At 34.7% G+C, this 24,189-nt stretch overlaps 1 protein-coding gene across 2 annotated transcripts in view; it reads right to left on the bottom strand.

The window, feature by feature from the left end:
• The window catches only part of mybpc2b (myosin binding protein Cb), a 34,744-nt gene that overhangs the window by 5,778 nt on the left and 4,777 nt on the right, over positions 1–24,189 (bottom strand). Inside the window, exons 2-26 of one of the 2 annotated variants that reach the window (XM_048173801.1) lie at positions 19,467–19,481; positions 19,334–19,351; positions 15,694–15,753; positions 15,439–15,587; positions 12,614–12,731; positions 12,449–12,497; positions 11,632–11,691; positions 11,381–11,547; positions 11,174–11,306; positions 10,723–10,847; positions 10,078–10,183; positions 9,655–9,824; positions 9,385–9,550; positions 9,197–9,303; positions 9,087–9,116; positions 8,870–9,012; positions 6,546–6,705; positions 6,172–6,276; positions 5,716–5,904; positions 5,498–5,632; positions 3,059–3,226; positions 2,889–2,977; positions 2,620–2,815; positions 1,541–1,680; positions 1,150–1,309 (exon numbers count right to left, since the gene is read on the bottom strand). In XM_048173801.1, coding sequence (XP_048029758.1) covers positions 1,150–1,309; positions 1,541–1,680; positions 2,620–2,815; positions 2,889–2,977; positions 3,059–3,226; positions 5,498–5,632; positions 5,716–5,904; positions 6,172–6,276; positions 6,546–6,705; positions 8,870–9,012; positions 9,087–9,116; positions 9,197–9,303; positions 9,385–9,550; positions 9,655–9,824; positions 10,078–10,183; positions 10,723–10,847; positions 11,174–11,306; positions 11,381–11,547; positions 11,632–11,691; positions 12,449–12,497; positions 12,614–12,731; positions 15,439–15,587; positions 15,694–15,753; positions 19,334–19,351; positions 19,467–19,481 — 2,958 coding nt within the window. The remainder of the gene's footprint in view (positions 1–1,149; positions 1,310–1,540; positions 1,681–2,619; positions 2,816–2,888; positions 2,978–3,058; positions 3,227–5,497; positions 5,633–5,715; positions 5,905–6,171; positions 6,277–6,545; positions 6,706–8,869; positions 9,013–9,086; positions 9,117–9,196; positions 9,304–9,384; positions 9,551–9,654; positions 9,825–10,077; positions 10,184–10,722; positions 10,848–11,173; positions 11,307–11,380; positions 11,548–11,631; positions 11,692–12,448; positions 12,498–12,613; positions 12,732–15,438; positions 15,588–15,693; positions 15,754–19,333; positions 19,352–19,466; positions 19,482–24,189) is intronic. The other variant, XM_048173802.1, reaches the window with a different exon arrangement.

Here is a 24,189-nt window from a genome sequence, read left to right as displayed (position 1 = left end):
AAAATAAAACCGGAAACCGAGGGTAACGCGGGTATGAAGCCATTGACAGGCGACTCCTCACACGTCACACGACTCCTCAACACCCTTATGAAAATTAATAATGGTTTTATAATAGTAAAGGACGGTGCATGTTTTTTTCACGGATTGATTACCATTTGTATTACCACAGTTTTACTACAAATACCATGGTTAAAATATGGTTAACTACAGTAACCATGTTTTTTTGGTTTTATTTGTAGTAAAACCATTAATTTTCATAAAATAGATGACGCGTTAACAGCGTCACAACTATGAATAATAATTAAGAATTTTGGCATAAATGTGTGAATTACAGTGAAATGAGTGTCAAAGAAAAATGACACAGAATAATGACTAAAATATTTAATACAAATCAATTAATATGTTGATTCTGATCCTGTTCGTCAGGTCTCACACACTGCAGCATCGCTTTCGGTCACTATTTAGACGAGCTCTGACATTGTGTGGTGAAACAATCCCGTACGTTTACAAGGCACGGCTTTCTCAGATCGGCGTCATGTTGATTAAAGCTACAATTTCCATTGAGTTCTGTACACATTAATAATCAGAATATCTCTTCTCCTCTCTCTAATAGAAAACGTCTGGATTTTGAAATCATCCTGCGGATGCTCATTTTAAGAGGCGTTTATTCAACTAGGTGATTACAGCACACTGAAAATATACATAACCGGAAGAATCGATACTTCCGGTAATCAGTTCCGCTGTGATAAAGGTCTATTTTCACATCACAAAGACTGTGATTTAAATTTGAAGCACGGCACACATCAAGAAAGTCAGACACCCATAAATATTTGTATTGAAATTTTAGTTGTAATGTAAAATTAATTATTTTTCTTAAATACTTCATTTTTTTATTTTTCAATGAAGAGTAATATTTCTTATTTTGTTTTTATTTTTATATTTTTATTTAATTGTGATAATAATAATAATAATAAATGATTTAATCATATAAAATAGCTTTATTTTTTATTATTATTATATTGATATATAATCACAAAAAATGTGCAGCCCTACAAACAAGCCCAGTAAATCTGGATTTTTAAGTCAAATAACTAAGCTTCATCTTTATTGCGAAATTTTCCTGACATTTACTCCGTTCCCCACACTGACCAGTCTTGGCAATGACAGCGGTGTTCTTGCTCATACAGGGATCTTCACTGAGACCGCAGAGGTTCTCGCTGTAGACGCGGAACAAGTACTCGTTCCCGATGACGAGGTCAGAGACGGTGCAGTTGGTGCGGCGATTGTGCTCGTACACCGTAAACCACTCCTGCAGGGTGAGAAGAGGATTACGAATGATGGATTGATCGATAAAGGGAGTCGTTCAGCCAAAAATAAAAGTTCTGCCATCATTTCTTCGCCCTCATGTATCACCATAACAGTAGCCAATGACTTGACCCAAATGAAGGTTTGGAAAGACATGATGACAGAATGTTCATTTTTGGATGAACGATACCTTTAATGAGTGTTTTGGTGGATAAATGGAAGCCAGATCTCTCACCTTGGTTTTCTTGTCTGCTTTCTGGATCGTGTACCCAGCGATATCACAGTTGCCGTCATCTTTGGGTGGTTTCCACTCCAGCGCCGCATTGAAACCCCAGACATCTGTCACATGCACCTGAGTCGGAGGGCCGGGTTTATCTGGGAAAAGAGTTGGAGTGTCAGGGACTAAAGTTGAGGAGTGTCCCTGGAGTAAAAAAATCAGCGCTCCGTGTGTGAGTGATGAGACAGAGAGAGATTTTAGGGCTGTCAGTTTAACACAGAATTTCCCAAATCGGGGTTCGTGAGGGAAATGGAGAGGGTTTGGGAGTTTATAATTGATCATAAATAAATAAGTAATAAAATGTAAAATTAAATAATTTTAGAATGATTTTATTTACATAAATAATTTAATTAATTAAATGGAAAATGATTAGAAATTTTTTTTTAAATTATTTATTTTTACATAAATAATTACAATATAGTAATTAAATTATAAAATGATAAAAAATAAATCAAAAATGTAAAATTAAAATAAATATATAATAAAAAAAATTATATTTACATAAATAATTACATTTTTATTAATTCAATTATAAAATGTCAAAGAAAAATAAATACATAACTTTAAAATCATTTATATTCACATAACTAATAAATTAAAAATATATATTAATTATTTAATAATTAAATTACTAATAAATAAATCCAAATATTAAATATAATTGTTTTACGATATATCACTTAATGATAATTAAATAATTAAAATGTCAAATTAAAATCAATCATTTTAAAATAAAACCATTCAAAATAAATATATTTATTTGATTACCTGCATGTCATGTGACTGAAATTAGAGAACCGTGAACACGTAAAAAATCTGTTATTAAAATCTCAGGGGCAAGTTAATATTTTATTTTAAAGGGGTAGTTAAAAAATAACTTTATTTGTTATTTGTTATTATTAAATTGCATTATATGTCTATTATTTCACCACCGTGCTTTTTATACATCAGTATCGGTATCAAACTCTGAAAAATCATCATTGGTCGACCATTAGTATTAATGATATTCATAAGTAAGTTTTTTTTTTTTGTCTTACCTACAATTCGGATTTCTATGGTGGCTGAATCCTCCATATTTTCAATTTTCAAGACGAGTGTGTATTTTCCAGTGTGATCTCTCTCAGCAGAACGAATGAAAAGGATGGAGTCGACGTTTGAGTTCCTGATACCCACTTTCTTTTCATCCACTGGCTGCCCGTCCTTCAGCCATGTAACGACAGGACGAGGTTTGCCCTAAAAACACACGCATGCTTGTTAATTTGTGAAACGACATGGATTTAGTTCATTTGTTTTATAACATGCGCACCTGGAAGGGGATGACAAGGTTGACTTTCTCTCCGACTCTCTTGATGTATTTGGTTCTGAGTTCACGAGGCAGACGGATCTTAGGATGCTCTGAAGCGAGTGGAGAACATCACGGTGAAGGAACAGACTAGAGACACACCTCATGTTTCATGAATCTTACTTTGTCCTTACCCATAATCTCTCTGACAGTGACTGGTTGCTCGAGCAATGCAGGAGGGCTCTGGCCTGCAATGTTTACCGCAACCACACGGAAATTCACCTTCTCTCCAGTGGGAAGGTTTTTCACCGTGAAACTCTGACGCCCAACGAGATCCGTGTTAGCAGGATGCCACTCCGTTTCTGACACAGAGAGACAATGAAGGGAAAAAAAAGGATTATTAATAATAATTAAATGCTAAATGTAAAATTAAAGTAAATTAATATTTTTTTTAATTATTTATATTTACACACAAAACTGAATTAACAATAATTAAATCATGTAAATGTCAAATTAAAATAATTGTAAAATGAGAACTAAACTAAAAAACATTTTGAAAAAAGTTGAAATATTTTATTGTTAAAATAAATACATTTTATCATTAATTTATTGGGACATATGACTGGGCTGGATGATATATTGAATATTCACCATATATTTGCAATGATTTTGCATGCAAAAGAAAATTAAGCACTAAGCAAGAATCTGATTCAATGACACTGAATGATTCAATGATTTGTTCACATTATCACTCAGAAGGACTTCTGTGGCATTTTAGTGTTTTAGTTAAAATATACACAGGTAAATATTGCTGCTTATTACTAGATCCTTTTACGTAGTTATATATTATATGAAAATTATGGTATATTTAATACAGTATTAATGAAGTGAAAAACAATAGATTTTTATTGTTATACTTACGCAATTAAACATTTTAAATCTTGCAATTGCATTTTGAATCTTGCAAACAATGGCAAGAAGATAAAAATGATGATTCCTATGATTAAAATTTAAACCAGATTGTACACTTTGAACCATTTTAGAGCATAAATATCAAGACGTACTCAAAACAGTCTCGTTTTAATATAATTGAAATACTATTATAGTTTTTATTGATTTTTTTTTTATTTTAATTTAGTTACATTTTTAGTAATTTTGTCTTTTTAATGTTTTAAAAGAAGTATCTTCTGCTCACCAAGCCTGCATTTATTTGATTAAAAATACAAACATAAACAGTAATATTGTGAAATATTATTCCAATTTAAAACAGCTGTTTTCTATCCAATATACAGTACAATATCCAAATCCAATATCCAACAGTCCAATATACAGTAAAGTGTAATTTATTCCTGTGATCAAAGCTGAATTTTCAGCATCATTACTCCAGTCTTCAGTGTCACATGATCCCTCAGAAATCAATCTAATATGATGATTTGCTGTTCAAGAAACATTTATGATTATTATCAATGTTGAAAACAGTTATTTACATTTTTATTTCATGATGCTATGATGAATAGAAAGTTCCAAAGAACAGCATTTGTCTGAAATCTAAAGCTTCTGTAGCATTATACACTACCGTTCAAAAGTTTGGGGTCAGTAAGAATTTTTATTTTATTTTTGGGGATAGAAATAAAATTAATCAATACTTTTATTCATCAAGGATGAGTTAAACTAATCAAAAGTTACAGTAAAGACAATTATATTGTTAGAAAATATTCTATTTTAAATAAATGCTGTTCTTTTGAACTTTCTATTCATCGAAGAATTTTGAAAAAAAAATTTTACACAACTGTTTTCAAGATTGATAATAATAATGAATGTTTCTTGAGCAGCAAATCAGCATATTAGAATGATTTCTGAAGGATCATGTGACACTGAAGACTGGAGTAATGATGCTGAAAGTTCAGCTTTGATCACAGGAATAAATTACATTTTAGTATATTGACATAGAAAACAGCTGTTTTAAATTGGAATAATATTTCACAATATTACTGTTTTTGTTTGTATTTTTAATCAAATAAATGCAGGCTTGGTGAGCAGAAGATACTTCTTTTAAAACATTAAAAAATCTTACTGAGCCCAAACTTTTGAACGGTAGTGTGTATATATATATATATATATATATATATATATATATATATATATATACACACACACACACACACATATATATTTGATGCATTTTAGTTTTAGTTATTTTAGTACTTCATATTATACAAAATAGCTGAAAATACTACAAAATAGCTGAAAAAGTTAAATATTTTGTCATTTTTACTTGTTTTTGTTTAAAATATGTCTATATAGTTTTAGTTATTTTAGTACTTTTAAATTAAATTAAACAAAATGGGAAATGTTGCCTTGCAAATGACCTAATAATATATATTTGCAAGGAAAAAAAAAAAAAAAAAAATTATATATATATATATATATATATATATATATATTTTTTTTTCCCCCTTGCAAATGACCTTGCAAATATATATTATTAGGTGTTACAGTATCTATTTATCCATGTATAGTGTGATAATATTCTTGTAGAAACCTTGCCCGAGTGCACAGTAGTGAACTTGGTTCCACTATGCTTCCACTAGCCCTGTGTAGAGTTAGTTTAGGTCTGGAAAAAGATGACTCACCTCCTTCCTTGCAGTATTCTATGAGGTACCCATCCAGCCCTCCAGCTCCGATCTTCTCCGGAGCCAACCACTTCAGTGAGCACGTAGTATCCGTGACGTCCTCAACGGTCAGCTTTGTGGGCTCACTGGTGGGGGCTGAGAGAAAGAGAAAGGAAAAACAAGAGTTAAAACAGAAGACGTCAAAATTACACAACAAGAAAATAGCAAAACGTTCTCACCGATTGGCATGAATGGTTTGGAGTTGAGACTGGGAGCCGACATTCCGATTCCATTGACCGCGAAAACTCTCATCTCGTACAGAATGCCTTCAATCATGCGCTTGGCCTCGTATGTTGTTTTCTCATAAACGTCAAAGTTAAGTTTCGTCCATCTAGAAGATCCTTTCTTCTTCCTCTCCATCAGATAGCCTATAGGAAAACAGAACAGGCTTCCTGTTGTGACTTCTTGCAAGTGAGTTAAATAGGCTGTTTTTGGGATGGACAACACATTTACTTACAGGTGTGAGTTTGGTTATATAATGCAGTTGTCATTCCCGTAAATAAATGAACTGCGTTTGAATGTAACTGTATTTAAATACAGGACTGACAAATGTATTCTGCTGCTGTGTGAATGTGGCCATAATGTCTTGGTATCTAAATAGGTAGGGCTGAATTTCCTGTAACAGTGTGTGTTACCCTTTAAAGGTGCTCCTCCATCATACTTTGGAGGCTCCCAGATAATAGTGGCACAGTCTTCTCCTACTCCAGTACACTTCACATTTTCAGGAGGATCAGGAACATCTGCAAAAGCGGAGAGACTTTAGGAACATCTACAACGGCATGGGTTTGATTCTCAGGGAATGCATGAACTGACAAGACGCTTACCTTGAACACAAAGTAAGATGCTTTGGATAAATGCATACATTTTTTATTTAGACCCTAAAAGTGCATCATTAGAGGCTGTGTAGTGTTTGTAGCTAGTAGATGTTGAACTACTTGAAATTTGCTTCAGTTCTGGTCATAACCACAGTGCCATCTGCAGGGAGAAAGAGGCAGTGCTGGAAACGCACCTACGATTTTGATGAAGAGGTTGGCTTTGTCCTCGCCTGCTGGGTTGGTGACAGTGATGGTGTAGTTCGATTCATCTTCTCGCTCTGCTCCTTCAATGACTAAACTGCTTAGATCTTTCCTGTTTTCCACACGCACACGTCCCTCTGATTCTGTCAGTGCCTGTAATACACAGACAGCAGTTTTATTTATTTGTTTAGCAAAATATTAAACACTATTTTGCATTGTCTATTAATGTTCACTACATTTTTTTTATCAGTAAAAACAGAAATATTATTACAATTTTAAAAAACGTTCTATGTGCCTATATATTCAAATGTAATTTATTCCTGTGATTCAAAGCTGAATTTTCAGCATCATTACTCCAGTCTTTAGTGTCACATGATCAGTGTCAATCATTCTAATATGCTGATTTGCTGCTCCTATACATACATTTAATGTATATGAAAATTATAGCATGGGACCTGTTATTTTTTCTTGGTCTACTTACAGTATTATTCAACACAAATTTAAAAAAAAAAATGTTCATGGTGCACACACATTTTTTAATAACAATATTGATGATAATAACAAATTATATTTTAATTTTATGAATTTTATGTGCATTATGTGCAGGGAAGAAAATATGTATATCTTGAGCCACAAATTTATACTAAGTTCCCATGACTTTTTGCTAATTCGTTTTACTAATTTGTTCCCTTGTTTTAAGTAAATCATGTGCACAACATAATAATTTGTTTCATTGATAAAGTTAAATCAAACAATTTAGTTCAACATGGCCCAATTTACTAAAATGAGACAACAAATTCTTATTTTGTTATTTTTGTCTGTATATCATGTGTGGGGCTCCATACCATTTAACTTTAATATATGCATATATACTAATATATACATATATATACATATATTTAATATATATATATATATATATATATACACCAAGGCTTAATTTATTTATTTAAAAATACAGTAAAATCAGTAATATTGTGAAAAATTATTACAATTTAAAATAACTGTTTTCTATTTGAATATATTTTACAAAGTAATTTATTCTGGTGTTGGCAAAGCTGAATTTTCAGCATCATTACCGTGTCACATGATCCTTCAGAAATCATTCTAATATGATGATTAGTTCCTCAAGAAATATTTGTTATTATTATCAATGTTGAAAACAGTTGTGTACTTTTTTTTTTCAGGATTCTTTGATGAATAGAAAGTTCAAAAGAACAGCATTTATCTAAAATACAAAGCTTTTGTATCATTTTACACTACCGTTCAAAAGTTTGGGGTCAGTAAGAATTTTTATTTTTATTTTTTTGAAAACTTTTATTCAGCAAGGATGCATTAAATCAATCAAAAGTGACAGTAAAGACATTTATAATGTTACAAAGATTAGATTTAAAATAAACACTGTTCTTCTGAACTTTCTATTCATCAAAGAATTCTGAAAAAAAATATTGTACACAAATATTTTGTACAATTGTAAACAATAAATGTTTCTTGAGCAGCAAATCATCATATTAGAATGATTTCTGAAGGATCATGTGACACTGAAGACTGGAGTAATGATGCTGAAAATTCAGCTTTGATCACAGGAATGAAATTACATTTTAAAATATTTTCAAATAGAAAACAGTCATTTTAAATTGTAATAATATTTCACAATATTACTGTATTTTTAATTAAATAAATGCACCCTTGATGAGCAGACGAAACTTCTTTTAAAAACATTAAAAATCTTACCGATCCCAAACTTTTGAGCGGTAGTGTATATATAAGCATGTGTAATCTGTACGTATTTTTTTCTGTAGTTGTCCTTGTTTTGCATTATTGGTGCATCCCTAATTGGAGCATGTTCATTACCCACTTGGCCATGTTTCAAATAAGTAACTTCAAATATTTTATGAATTATTTAAAAATAACATAATAGAGAGTCAGCAACCTATGGAGGTAATAATCAATGGCACATGACAAGAGGTGTTTGTATTTCATTTAAATAAAGTCCTCGAACTGGCATACAGAGGTGCTACAAATAATATAAGGCCTGGTTTCACAGACAGGGCCTTAGACTAAGTGAGAATTAGGCCTTAGTTCAATTAGGACATTTAAGTAGCTTTTATAAACGTGCCTTTTACAGGCTTTAGCTGTGAAACCGGGCATACAAGCTTGAGATTTTAACCTGTGCTAGTGCACAGATCCAACAAACCATTCTGTGATTTTCCCTCCGCATGCCATAAGGTTGCCGACCACTGTATTAGAGTATTTGTTATTAATTATTTAACCATGTATAGTAATTGTCATCAAAGTTATGTGAGTGTATGTGTACCTTATCTCCCTTCATCCAGCAGACGGTGGGAGCGGGCTCTCCTGTGATCTCCACATCCAGACGCAGCTTGTTACCAGCAACAACAATGATGGTGTTTTGAGAAACCATATTACCAGCCACGTCCAAATGGATCTTAGGGGGATCTTAAAAGGAGCAAGACAAAGTAAACGGATGCAAGCAAGCGCGGTAAATAAAACTAAAATAACACGGGTCCTACCTTGCCTGGGAACATAGTCGATCTTGATTTCTGTAAGAAAAAGAATGATCTGATTATGTACTGTCACAACAGATCAACAAATCTTGCACACTATAGAGTTTCCTTCTCACCCAGGAAGTTGAGTTTAGCAGAGAGTGAGAGCGCATAACCGTCTGGGATAAAGGTGTAATCTCCAGCATCCCCTGGCTTGACGTCATCAATGGTTAAACGATGAATCCTGGAATTAATGAACATGCACCGTACTTAAAAAACATGTATAAGAAGAAGCGAACACGTGTGCGTGAGTCTGAATGCTGACCTGCCGATATGGGCAATCTTGATACGGTCGCTGGGCTTAACTTCCACGCCATCCTTAAACCATTTCCCTGTGACCTTCTCGTCAGACACCTCACACTTGAACACAGCTTGCTCTGCCGATTTGACCGTAAGATCTGCGATACTTTGCAACACCTCCAGTTCCTTCTCTGGGGTTGAATTCGACAAAGAAAAAATAAAGATTTGCAACTTCGGTCTGCAAAACCATGGTCTGTAAATAAAAGGATGGTTGTACGGAGAGATCAGACGTTACCCTCAACGATGAGCTCTCCCTTCGATTGGCCTCCATTGGTGTAAACATAGTACATTCCGTTGTCCTCTATTGTCGCCTCTTGAATAATAAGACAGTGGCGTTTCCCATCCTTTTTAAATCGATACTTTGAACTTTTATCATCTCGAGACAGCTCCACATCTTCAAACATCCTACGATTACATGAACATTCAAGGCAACACACATATTATATAGTTAATACATCATGTTATATGTCAGTTATTCACACCCAAAAATGAATGCCATCTTTTTACTAAGTACTATGAGTGAAGTAGAGAATACTACTACTGATGTCTGTATTAAATTGATTTTTTTTTTCGACTTTAATTGAAAGCAACCATTTAACCACCTTAAAAAATGTTGCAATCTATTGCCTGTTTGAAGTCTGAATATGTGTGCTTTTACCAAATGACGTGTGCTCCCTCCTCAGACACTTCTATCTCAAACTCCACTCTTTCTCCAACCACAACTTGATAGTCGTCCAGCAGTTTAGTGATTGTGATCGGTGGCTCTGCAACGCACAAATTTGATTACCATTGTACCAGATAAAGAAAGTGTTATTACATTGCCTTGTACTATCTCAAGATAAAATACATTTTAATATAAGACTTCAGAATGCTGAAGGGGTGGACAGTTTTACAGTTTACTCTGACATTAGTTCATGTCATGAAACTGCAATGTGATTCTTAGAAGGAGAATTTTATTCTAATTAGATTTCACTTCACAATTATCTGGGCTGATATTTTAAGGTCGCCCCCTACTGACAAACTATAAAAGAAGAGACTGCATTTTCTTGACTTCTTTAAAAGATAATATGACCATTATAATAATGTTTTTTGATTGAATGAATAGTTCAATATTTTAAAAAGGGAAAACTATTACGGTAATACGGTTGATGCATAATCCTAGTCTTTGTAGTAATTATGTCAACTAAAATCTAAAAAATAAATGTCTTGAATAGTCCAAAAGCAGTGTCAATAAATAAATAAATATTAATATTAAAAAGTAAAATGTTACTGTTTCTTTTTTTGGTAATTGATTTACACACACCTTTAACAAAAACTTCAGTGAAGCATTTATCAGTCCCGACCACACATTCATACGCTGCATCATCTGCCAGACTGCATTTGTTGATCGTGAGGGTTCGAATGTTTCCATCGGCCTCCATGATGTATCTGCCACACAAAGAGATGGTTAAATCACAGAAAATATGAGACAACTTCTTAAAATATTAAACATGACAGAAGCTGACAGAGGCCATAAAATAAATTGGGATCTCCAGGCTTCTCATGGCCTGTATATTTGGACAAAATATTGTTATTTTGCTTGGTGCATTAATGACACACTTCACTTTTAAAGTTCAAAACATTAAAAACTGGATCATGATCTTCAATAATCCTGGCAATAACAGTTTTTTTTTTTTTTTTTTTTTTTTGTCTGGGTTTCCTATGAATGTGTCTTTGACATTGAATGTATGTCCAAGTATTTTCTGGTTTCTCACTTGGCAGAAGGTTTGATCTCTTGGCCGTTCTTGAGCCATTTGATCTCAGCATTAGGGTCAGCCACCTCCACAGACAAGACGATCTTCTTTCCCTTATTTACGGAGTACGCTGACTCCAGTCGTCTCAGGAATGCTGCGGAAGCATCCCACACATGATCACACAGAAGCTAAAAGACTTCAATTTGTATTTATCTCTCTTTCTCGTACCCTCGCTAGCTTTGGGCTCCACAACCTTCATCTTCTTGAGTCGTTTCAACATTCCACGCAGGTCAGTGATGCCGTACTGAAATGCAATCTTCTCATACTCGCTGGGATGAGCGTTTTTCAGAAGCTCCCAAACGTCGATCTCCACCTCAGGCTCTGGCTTCTTCTTCCTGTGAATGTGACGTGAACAATAAAAGTTAGCGAGCGGTTAGAGGAGATGCAGTGTGGTTTTAAAGGACAGTGTGAACACTTACTTTTTAGCAGCTTTGAGAAGAGCACTGAAGTCCAGCTCTCCTTCGTCCTCCCCAGCATCACTGTACAAGAGCATGTGTTGAATTTACAAAACAAGCATTTCATGCAATATGCTGTATGTACTAAAGAACAATTTATGAGTTTAATGTATAAACGTGTATATAAAACACAATATACATACATACTATGTATGTATATTGTGTGATTCACAAGTGTACGTTCATTTGAGCACCCGAATGGAGGGAAAAGAACCATTTTCATAAATCATTCCCAGATAACAAGCAATGAACAAAATAATGTTAAATCAGTGTTAATGTGTCAACGTTAACCTCATTGAATCAATATCACTTTTGCACCCTCAATTAATGTTGAAATTTCAATTGAATCAATGTTTGCACTCTCAGAAAATGAAACAGCCTGAAAGCAACTGGAAATAAAAGAAGACAATAAATCTCTCAAGATCTCAGCAGAAGTTCTTTCTGAGAATTAAAAGAGGTTTAGATGTTGTTTTATTGAAAATGTTTGATCACCATTTGGGTGATCAGTGTTTCTTTTAGTTGGCCAGTTTGACTCTTTGCTTTTTGTGTGAAAAAAAAAACATATTTGTTGCAAAGAAAACCAGAAACAAAATGATCAAGTGATATTGTTTTCTGCCTCACATTATTTCAATCATTGCTACCATATACACACATTTAAATTAGATTTAGATTAACTATTAACCAATATGTGTTGATTAAATTATTGCATTTAGTCCTGTTCAGTCATAATTTGTGAGAAATATATTCTGTCAGGTCTATCTGTCTGTCTACTCAGACTTACGCTCTTTTGAAGGCAGACAAAATATCTGCTTGCTCCTCTTGTTCAGCAGCTACAGAAAAGGAAGAATGATAAATATAGAACAGTCATTTACAGATTTATGCTAAGAGATAAAGCGTGTAAGTGTTATTTTTGTTGTGTTTGATTGTGTGTGAAAGACACACTAACCCTCCACACTGATCTCAAAGGTGCAGCTGTCACATTTGTCTTTGGCAGTCACTTCACACCTGTATCCACCTGCGTCTCCTGGGACCACCTTGACGATCTTCATCTCGTATGTGTAGATCTGGGAGAGAACGTGCGAGTGAAAGAAATGTGCCACATTTAAGGATGATGTTTGTTTAATAAATCACATATCACGAATTCATTTCATTTGATCAATCTATATTCTGTTCTGTTGACAAAATGCCATTCAATGTATAGTACTATTAAAATGATTTAAAGAATTTAAAGGTGCAGTCAGTGTATACATTTTAGCAGCATCTAGCAGTGAGGTTGCGATTGCATTATAGAGAAGCTACGGTGGCCAACACAGGACAAATATGTCGTCATCCGAGACAGAAGAGCGCTCTGTAGAGCAGTTTGTCCGTTTAGGGCTGCTGTAGAAACATGCCGGCGCAAAATGGCAACAACATGTAAGGGGACCAGCGGGTATGTGGATAGAAATGGTTCATTTTAAAGTAATAAAAACATTACGGTTCATTATGTAAGGTCTTTATACACCACTGAAAACATAGTTATGTATATTATATTGCATTTCTGTCAATAGATCCTCTTAAAATTTCACATCAAACCTTTAAGGTTTCTAATCATTACAGTTTTGACTTTTTGAAAAATAAACAAATGCTCCACTAAGATCAATACACCACTTATTCATCAAATCAGTGGCCTGTTTGCATAAACTGCTTAGACTTGTCTTACAAGTTGGTCATCATATATTTTCTTTAAGATGGGTCACATGTTTTTTAATTCAGCTACATAAAAAGGTAGATTGGTCTCATTTGAATCTGAAAAGTATCAGATTGGCTCACATCAGCTGCGTCTGGGCAAAAACTAGTAAAGAATTAGTAATCTAAATATAAGTGCAAAAATACCTCATCAGATTGTCCTACAAGAATAAAATAAACAGTTAGGATGATCTGACAGTGCACAATAATTCATCAGATTGTCCTACCGGTATACAAACCCGATTCCAAAAAAGTTGGGACACTGTACAAATTGTGAATAAAAAAGGAATGCAATAATTTACAAATGTCATAAACTTATATTTTATTCACAATAGAATATAGATAACATATCAAATGTTGAAAGTGAGACATTTTGAAATGTCATGCCAAATATGGGCTCATTTTGGATTTCATGAGAGCTACACATTCAAAAAAAGTTGGGACAGGTAGCAATAAGAGGCTGGAAAAGTTAAATGTACATATAAGGAACAGCTGAAGGACCAATTTGCAACTTATTAGGTCAATTGGCAACATGATTGGGTATAAAAAGAGCCTCTCAGAGTGGCAGTGTCTCTCAGAAGTCAAGATGGGCAGAGGATCACCAATTCCCCCAATGCTGCGGCGAAAAATAGTGGAGCAATATCAGAAAGGAGTTTCTCAGAGAAAAAGGGTCAAGGCCGGAAAACCATACTGGATGCTCGTGATCTTCGGGCCCTTAGACGGCATTGCATCACATGCTACTGTAATGGAAATCACAACATGGGCTCAGGAATACTTCCAGAAAACATTGTCGGTGAACACAATCCACCGTGCCATTCGCCGTTGCTGGCTAAAACTCTATAGGTCAAAAAAGAAGCCATATCTAAACAAGATCCAGAAGCACAGGCGTTTTCTCTGGGCCAAGGCTCATTTAAAATGGACTGTGGCAAAGTGGAAAACTGTTCTGTGGTCAGATGAATCAAAATTTGAAGATCCTTTTGGAAAACTGGGACACCATGTCATCCGGACTAAAGAGGTCAAGGACAACCCAAGTTGTTATCAGCGCTCAGTTCAGAAGCCTGCATCTCTGATGGTATGGGGTTGCATGAGTGCGTGTGGCATGGGCAGCTTACACATCTGGAAAGGCACCATCAATGCTGAAAGGTATATCCAAGTTCTAGAACAACATATGCTCCCATCCAGATGTCGTCTCTTTCAGGGAAGACCTTGCATTTTCCAACATGACAATGCCAGACCACACACTGCATCAATTACAACATCATGGCTGCGTAGAAGAAGGATCCGGGTACTGAAATGGCCAGCCTGCAGTCCAGATCTTTCACCCATAGAAAACATTTGGTGCATCATAAAGAGGAAGATGCAACAAAGAAGACCTAAGACAGTTGAACAACTAGAAGCCTGTATTAGACAAGAATGGGACAACATTCCTATTCCTAAACTTGAGCAACTTGTCTCCTCAGTCCCCAGACGTTTGCAGACTGTTATAAAAAGAAGAGGGGGTGCCACACAGTGGTAAACATGGCCTTGTCCCAACTTTTTTGAGATGTGTTGATGCCATGAAATTTAAAATCAACTTATTTTTCCCTTAAAATGATACATTTTCTCAGTTTAAACATTTGATATGTCATCTATGTTGTATTCTGAATAAAATATTGAAATTTGTAAAATAAACAGGTAAGATGATTTTACAGTGCAAAATACCTCATCAGATTGTCCTACCAGTATAATATAAACAGGTAGGATGATTTGACAGTGCAAAATACCTTGTTTAGTGTGACAAAAATGACACAATATTGACGTGCGCATGCACATTAAGCCCTGGTAGGACAATCTGACGCATAGGATAAAATGTCAGGACACCTGCTCAAAGCCGATGTGCAGAAAACACCACAAAATCTATCCCGACTGACGCTCACAGATTGCCCGACTGTCTTTGTTTATGCAACTGGCATTTGCAACTGAATTTAGAAATCCTGTCATGGTGCATATTTTTTACATTATATAGAATTTTAATATTAAACGTGACAATATACACTCCCCTCTAACCTTAGTGTTTCTGTCATAGGTCTCTTTTATCTGGATGTGTTTTCCCGCTTTGCTGCCAAGGTCCATCCACTTCCCCTTTAGCCACTTCATGGTGGGTTTACGTGTGAGGTTGGTGGAGTCCACCTTAACCACAAATGATACATCTTTACCTGTGTAGAAAACATCAATATCTTAACATAGCATTCATCCTATAATTCCCAGTGATGGCTGTTTTGTTATGGTGCTTTAATAATGTGTGTGTGTCTGTTTTTATACCTGCGATGGCTACCACACTTTGTGGCTTCTCCACAAAAAGTCCTGTCAGCTCGGTTCGTTCTGCAAGTATGGAACAGTTATGCTGTATTAATACAAAAATACACACACACATGCAGACTGACTTGGATATTCACAGGTAGGGATCCTGTAAATAAGTTCTGGTAACAAGAAGCATGCTCTGTTTCCATTTTAAATATTCATTGCAAATATTTAAAACATACAGTGGCAAGAAGAAGTATGTGCACCACTTGCAGAATCTGTGAAAATGTGAATAATTTTAATAAAATAAGAGAGATCATGCAAAATGCATGTTATTTAGTACTGTCCTGAGTAAGATATTTTACATAAAAGATGTTTGAATTTAGTTCACAAGACAAAAAAAAAAAAATTGCTGAATTTATTAAAATAACCCCGTTCATAAGTATGTGAACCATTTGTTCTCAATACTGTGTGTGGTCACCTGATGATCCACAACTGTTTATTTGTTCTCGAGTCTCCTGTTTGTTCTGAGCAGTTAAACTGAGTCCTCAAAAAAAAATCCTCCAGCTCCTGCAGATTCTTCAGTTTTCAAGCATTTTTTGCATATTTGAACCCTTTCCAGCAGTGACTGAATGATTTTGAGATTCATCCTTTCAGACTGAGGACAACTGAGGGACTCAAACTCAACTATTAAAAAAGGTTCAAACATTCACTGATGCTCCAGAAGGAAACACGATGCATTAAGGTTTTTGATGAAAACATTCCAGGATTTTTCTCCATATAATGGGCTTGAATGGGCACCAGACGGTTCAAGGTCCTAAAGACAGTTTCAGTGCAGCTTCAAAGGGCTTTAAACGATACCAGACGATGAATAAGGGTCTTATCTAGCGAAACGATCAGTCATTTTTTGTTAAATAAAAAAAAAATTAAGTTTTATAAGCACAAATGTTCTCCTTGCTCTGTTCTCGGATGCGCGTTCGTGACGTCACGTAATATGCAATTACGTTGAAAAGGTCACGCTTGACATAGGCGGAAGTACAGATTCGGTGTTTACAACTTAAACGTGCAAATACTAAGTCAAACGCCGTTTACAAAAAAAAAAAGGTAAAACAACAATGTCGGACGAGGAGAAGATGAGTTTTTCGCCTGCCCTACCTTTTGAACCGGAATACACAGAGGAAGAAATTAGGCAGATGGAAGAGACTGCTGCGGCGACACACACCTCTCCAGACTTCGGTAAAGTTGGTTTTATATTCGCACATCCGTATTCAATAGCCTTGTTAATCACACTACATTGGACATTCAGTGGACATTCACAAGTAAATATGCCATTAAAACAATACTTGCCTATTTTGATCGACTGTGAAAAATGTTGTAAGTTGACAATCGTTGGTTGTCAATATCATTTCGCTGCTTAAACTTCGCAAACATTAATTTATTGCACATTTATTGGAAAGTCTGAATTTATCAGAAGTCTTGTGCGAATATAAAACCAACTTTACCGAAGTCCACAGAGCGCCATGTAAGTTACATTGTTTACATTAAATGTATATTATATTTCTCTCAAATTGTCGTTAATGTACATACTGACTTCACCCTGTGCTGCAAGATACATCCGTTTAACAGCTTGAATAAAGTCTAAAAATGTATAATAAACGTAGCCGTTTCTTTCCTTTTGCTTTGTTGTGCCATTTTTCCATATACACTAACCTCAGTGCAAAATATTAAAGCATATGTAACGTTTCCCTGTTGACGTAAAACACTCCCATTGTGCAGCTCTTCTATCAGGAGTCGATTCAAAATTGAGCTCACGCATATATAATGTGCGCGTCCGGTGTGCGACCCCCTTTAGAGGTGTTTTTGTTCTGATGGAGAAGGGTATGACTGTCTGGTGGTACTGACACAGGAAGAATCATTAGTTGTTTTTTTTTTTTTTTGTAAACGGCGTATGTCTCAATCAGCTCCCTAGTTCAGTAGTCAGGGAACTGATCAGGGAATCAGCCACATTCACTTTCATACTGATTCACGACCTAGGGAACTAGGGAGCTGATCGAGACGCAGGGTTAGTATTTGCACGTTCAAGTTGTAAACACCGAATCTGTACTTCCGCCTATGTCAAGCGTGACCTTTTTAACGTAATTGCGTATTACCGAACGTCACGAACGCTCATCCGAGAACAGAGCAAGGAGAACATTTGTGCTTATAAAACTTAAACTTTTTTTAATTTTTTTAAAATGACTGATCGTTTCGCTAGATAAGACCCTTATTCATCGTGTGGTATCGTTTAAAGCCCTTTGAAGCTGCACTGAAACTGTCTTTAGGACGTTGAACCGTCTGGGCCCATTCAAGCCCATTGTATGGAGAAAAATCCTGAAATGTTTTCATCAAAAACCTTAATTTCTTTTCGACTGAAGAAAGAAGGACATGGACATCTTGGATGACATGGGGGTGAGTAAATTATAAGCAAAAGTTTATTTAAAAGTGAACTAATCCTTTAATTTCTTTTCGACTTAAGAAAGAAGGACATGGACATCTTGGATGACATGCGGGTGAGTAAATTATAAGCAAAAGTTTATTTAAAAGTGAACTAATCCTTTAAGAGTCGGGGGATGAAAACTTTTGAATTCAAATATCAAGGTAAATTGTACTTAATTTTTTTCCCGGGAAACATGCACGTATCTTCTGTTGCTTCCGAAGGGCATTACTGAATGAAAAACAACGATGTTTAAACAAAATATGAAAAATGTTCAAAAGTTTTCACTCCCTGACTCTCAATGCATTTTGTTTCATTCTGGAGCATCAGTGAATGTTTGAACCTTTTTTAATAGTTGAGTTTGAGTCCCTCAGTTGTCCTCAGTGTGAAAAGATGAATCTCAAAATCACTCAGTCACTGCTGGAAAGGGTTCAAATATGCAAAAATGCTTGAAAACTGATGAATCTGCAGGAGCTGGAGGATTTTTCTGAAGAACAGAGCTCAGTTTAACTGCTCAGGACAAACAAGAGACTCATGAACAACCATCACAAGACATAAAAACAGTCGTGGATCATACTGAGAATCAATGGTTCACATACTTATGAATGGGGTTATTTTAATAAATTCAGCTATTATTTTGTTTTGTGAACTAAATGTAAACATCTTTTATGTAAAATATCTTACTCAGGACAGTACTAAATAAAAAATAACAAGCATTTTGTACGATCTCTCTTATTAAAATTATTCACATTTTCACAGATTCTGCAAGTTGTGCACATACTTTCTTGAGACTGTATATTAATTTCAAACATAAAACAATAATACAGTTGGCTGTGGTCTAAAATTAACAATGAACTACGTTAATGATAGTATCACTGAAATAACTTAATTCTGGGTGAGCTTCATGCACAAGGTAAGAGTCAACAATTCTTTCCTCTTCTCACATTTTTTGCATTCATTTTAATTTAAAATGTATTTCCATATTAGGGCAAGCTAATACATACACCTCAATGTAAATAATAATTGGAATTGTTGCAAATTATATAGAGTCATGTCATGCAAACTGGCTTAGAACTCTAAAAGAAGTTCTAAGTGACTCATTTATATAGTTAGTATGTGGTTTAAATAAGGATTATACAATAATAAGGAAGTTGCTAAGGGGTTTTTATAACCATTCAGATTTATTACCATACTCTCCTGAAGCTTCTGCAGATGAAAGAACAACATTAAACTAAAGAAACTTACTGTATGCATAGCGTTATAGTTTTTAAATGGTTAAATACTCTTGTCATTTGGAATGCAAGCTAAGGACGTCACTTACCCTCTGCTTTTACCTCTGTGGGAAGAAAGGAGAAAAAGCGAAATGTTAAAATTATACAGATTAGGATGTAGGATGTACATGTAGGATTTACTTTGAAACAATGGCAAGTAACACACTGAATTAAATGTGAACTTTTTTTTACAATGTAATATATTTATATTTATGTTTTAATGACGCAACAAAAGGCATGTTTTCAAATATATGTATGCAATAAATTAATTCAATCAAATGTTCAAACTGCGGACCTGATGACCGAATGCCACAACCAGCTAAGCTACTATGTAACCATTCTGACATCATCTGTCCTGATGATAAATATATATCAGACCTCTGAGTAGTAAGCTGATATGTTTTAGGAATCCTCAGGCAGTCGGCCACATGGAAGCTCTACAATCCTATAAATATGACACCAGAAAAATAAACCAACCTTCTTCTGTATATTTTTACACGAACCTATATTTTGTATTTTTAGGGGATTTTTTGATACTTAAATATATTTATGGAATAGTTATGATTCATTAATTAATTACCTGTTATTTTTTTTGAGCTGAAAATGAAATTTCCAACTTAAACTGTTATAAATCTTGAATGCTTTGGAGCATAGACTTAAGTTTGGTCTCTTTTTAAAGATGACACTTGGCAGATTGTTGCTGAAGTTAAAAAAGTGAAACTAAAATAAAGTTATAGAAGTTTAAATGTATTATTATGAAACTATACATTTCCAAAACATGTTTTAAATTTACTCTAAAACCATGAGAAAATTGAAGCCATAAATCTAAACAAGTCGTGCTCCAAATTTGAGGTTGATATCTCAAAAAATTAGCTTTCAGTAAGATTTTGTTTGGGCGCAGTACCAAACATTAGATAAAACAACTATACTGTAAAAAAATCAAAAGTTGAGAAAACTTTTAAGTTTAAGGCAACAAACTTCAGCTGGATTTTTGAGTTTTCTCAACCTTGTTATATTCAGTTTATATAACAAAAAATTGAGAAAACTCAAAAATCTCCTACAAAAAAAGTTGAGAAAACACAAAAATCTGCTGAAGTTTGTTGCCTTAAACTTTTAAGTTTTCTCAACTTTTGATTTTTTACAGTGTAGATGAACAATACAAGTGTGACGGTTTTTTTCAGGACCATTTAACCTTTTCAAATCATGTCCATGATTTTTTTTGTGTGTGTTCATATAGCAAGTACCAAAATCTTTACCACGTTTCATTCCATTCCAATGAAGTAAAAATTTCTAAAAAACCAAAATGAAAATTAATTTTTTTTCGAAAAAACAGTAACAATGGGGTGAAAAAGGGAGAATTTTTGAGTAAAATTTGAATAAGAAATGTTTAATTTCATAGTACATCTTCTTTGCTGATGTGTGTATATATATATATATATATATATATATATATATATATATATATATATATTGAAAAACCCATATTGAGTGCTAATTTCTTGGCAATTGAGGTGTTGATGCAACTTCATCAAGATGTTTCCATTCTGATGATGAGAAACTCTCTGTGATCATGTGGTCTGAAATAGCAGCATACCTAACATCCACCCGCCTCATTCTCAGGAGGGCATGCTGTTGCCATGGCGCTTGTTAAAAGGCCATGAAAGCTAATAACCTCTCTTATGTCAGGCCAGGAATCTAACGAGTGACCACACCGGTATCAAATAGTGCGGTCAGGCTCTTATGGTCATGCAAATAACTGTCAAAAATTACTGAGCTCAAAGTATAATAAACCGTAACCACAGATATGCAGCAATTTATTTGATGTTAACTAATCAGATGTGCCACACAGGATGTTTATGTTTCCGCATTTAATCGACTCATTCCAGCTCAGTTATATTCTTTCAGTGCCCACAAGTACAAGTAGATCAGTACAGCCCTGCTTTCTTTTGATGGATGCTGTTACTCTTTTAGGTCTCAATAAAATATGAACCCCAACCCATGAAGTCATTTGTCTGTCTTCCTCCGCCTCTCTTTTAAAGCACCGTATCACATTTCAAACCACATACAATTTAAAATAGTAAAGTTGAAAGTGCTCACAAACTCTACATTGTTGTCATAACATTTTTTCTTTTGTCAAATCAACTTAGATAATTAATGTGGTTTAGATAACATAATATATTCTGTTAATTAAACCAATCGCCTTCATTGTATTAACTCAAATTATTCATTTCAATGCACTCAAAATTTTACCATGTAACTTACTTTTTTAAGTTAAACCAACAATTGATTTTTACAGTGTACTGTGACACCTTAAGTTCATAACATCCCATGTCATTCAACAAAAATAACAACACAGCGCACTCAGAAACTTATCAGAATTTTGTCCCAGAACTGCAATAATTGCAGCATTTGCAGGAAGACAGTATGCGGTAACAGTCACGTAAATGTAGAATTTGTTAAAGTTGCTTCAAATTTTGTGCCATTTAAAAATTATTTGGAATTTTTATTTCAAATCCTTAAAAAAAAAAAATCCTTAAAATTCCATAAAAAAATTACTTTCAATATATATATTGATTAACCCACCCTTAAGTTTAATTTAGGTTATAGTTTGCTTTTATATATTGCAGCATTTACTTTGTTATTTATTTGCTGCTTGGATTTATTGGGTTTAACATGGATAATGCTTGATTTGTTATTTGAAAAGATTTAAATGGGACCTATAATGCCCCTTCACAAGATGTAATATAAGTCTCTGGTGTCTCCAGAATGTGTCTGTGAAGTTTCAGCTCAAAATACCCCACAGATCATTTATTATAGCTTGTCAAATTTGCCCCTCTTTGGGTGTGAGCAAAAACACGTCGTTTTTGTGTGTGTCCCTTTAAATGCAAATGAGCTGCTGCTCCCGGCCCCCTTTCCAGAAGAGGGCGGAGCTTTAACAGCTCAACAACAACAAAGCTGGAGAATCTCACGCAGCCAAAATGAGGATTGTCAGTAACGGTGTTCAGCCTTACATTGTTCAAACCGGAGTCGACACTGATGGAGAGACTCAGGAAGAAGTTACAACTTTTAGACATTTCTGAACGGTTAGTGGATAAATTTATGTAGTTGCTGTGAAGTTGATTCAACTCATCCACTAGCATGTGCCGTCATGTTCATCTTTTGTGCAAAAAAAAATTGAATTGACACTCGTTTGTGAAGCAGTCCGGTGTAAAATGACGGCATGTCAACAACACTCTACTACAACAACTCTTCCTCTTCTCTAAAGCAGCCCAACATGGCCTCACCTATGTTAAGTGTTCTCGGGGGCGGGGTTTATGTAAATTTTGGGGTTTGTGATGTCACTAACCCAGGAAGAAGCTTGTTGTAGTCCCTACCAGCAGTTTGTTGTAGTCTTTAAAAAGCGATTTCTGTAAAAGAAAATATCTCCCTTTGCATTGAACTTTGAACGTCGTAACTTTGCAGATGTTGTTTATGTTCAAACAGCAACATTACACACTAACTAAAGTTAAAAAAGTGAAATCATAATCAACCACCTCTTTAATAAAGGTTAAAAATATCTTTTAACTAGTGATTCTCTCATTTCTGTCACGTGACAAATGAACAAAAGACCTGGGACTCGGGATGTGAACTAATCCTTATAATTTCTCATAATTGATCCATGGCTGCATTATAGTGATTTCCTAATTCAGAATATGATCAAAGATCACGTATGTGCACTTATTAAGGGAAATTGGCTATAGAAAATATAAATTTATAATACTATAAATTGTAATATCATATAATAATTTTCAGTATTTGCCATAATTGGTTCATACTCTGATTTGACCCAGTACACTTCATTCTGCATTAGCCACTACAAATATAAGTAAATAACTCCATAGAGAAGTGCTTTATATTTACTGTGTGTATGGTTTATACTTTATTTTAAGTATAAACACCTCACTGGTAAGAAACTTGGTCTTGATGATTGACCTCAGATGAATGAGTGTGTGTGTGTGTGTGTGTGTGTGTGTTTCAGAAAGATTGAGGTGATACTCAGTGTACTACACAGTGGATTTAGCACATTAGGACGGTAAGCTCCTGTCTTAGCACAATTCCACACACCAGCACACAAATGGCTGCCCCCAGTAGTGCTGCTAAACCTCTATCTATCACTCGGGCGATTGAGAAGTTATTCAGATTATGTTATAAAAGCATCTGGTCACACTTTACCAAATCAGCAAATCTGGGTGGCAAATAACGCACCGCGTAATGAAATGGTTCCGAGGTCGGCTGTCTATATTTGTGCACGTAGACAGCTGATGGCTCTCCAGGTCTGAGACACAATCTGTCAGCATTGTGCCCCTGAGCAAAGCACTTGATCCCAGGTCACTCAGTGGGAATGCAATAGGTGTGCTGGTTCACAACTGATTTTACTTCAGAACAAATTCATATTTATATGCATTGATCAGACTTTTTCTGTGGATATCAAGTTGCAGGTGTAACTATTTACTTTTGATCATGGTTTCTGAGGAAGAGAGCATGTCGTCGCAATGATTATCTTCTATCAAGTAACAGATTCCCAGCAAACAGGGAACGTTCTCAGAACTTTCTGGCAAGGTTCTCTCAAAGTTATGAACAAACATTCTTCCAGTAACATTAATAGAACGTTCGTTTAAAGTTATCTCTATAGCCTTTAATCAAGTTAGCACAAAAACATTATTTTTACATCGATAATGGAATGATTTTATTTGTGAAATGTTTTAGCACATTCGTCGAACGTTTTTTAAATGT

This window comes from Megalobrama amblycephala, linkage group LG22 (genome assembly GCF_018812025.1).
Source record: "Megalobrama amblycephala isolate DHTTF-2021 linkage group LG22, ASM1881202v1, whole genome shotgun sequence".
NCBI classification, from domain to species: Eukaryota; Metazoa; Chordata; class Actinopteri; order Cypriniformes; family Xenocyprididae; genus Megalobrama; species Megalobrama amblycephala.
Note: the sequence above shows the minus strand (reverse complement) of the source record. Positions and strands in the feature narration are given on the sequence as shown.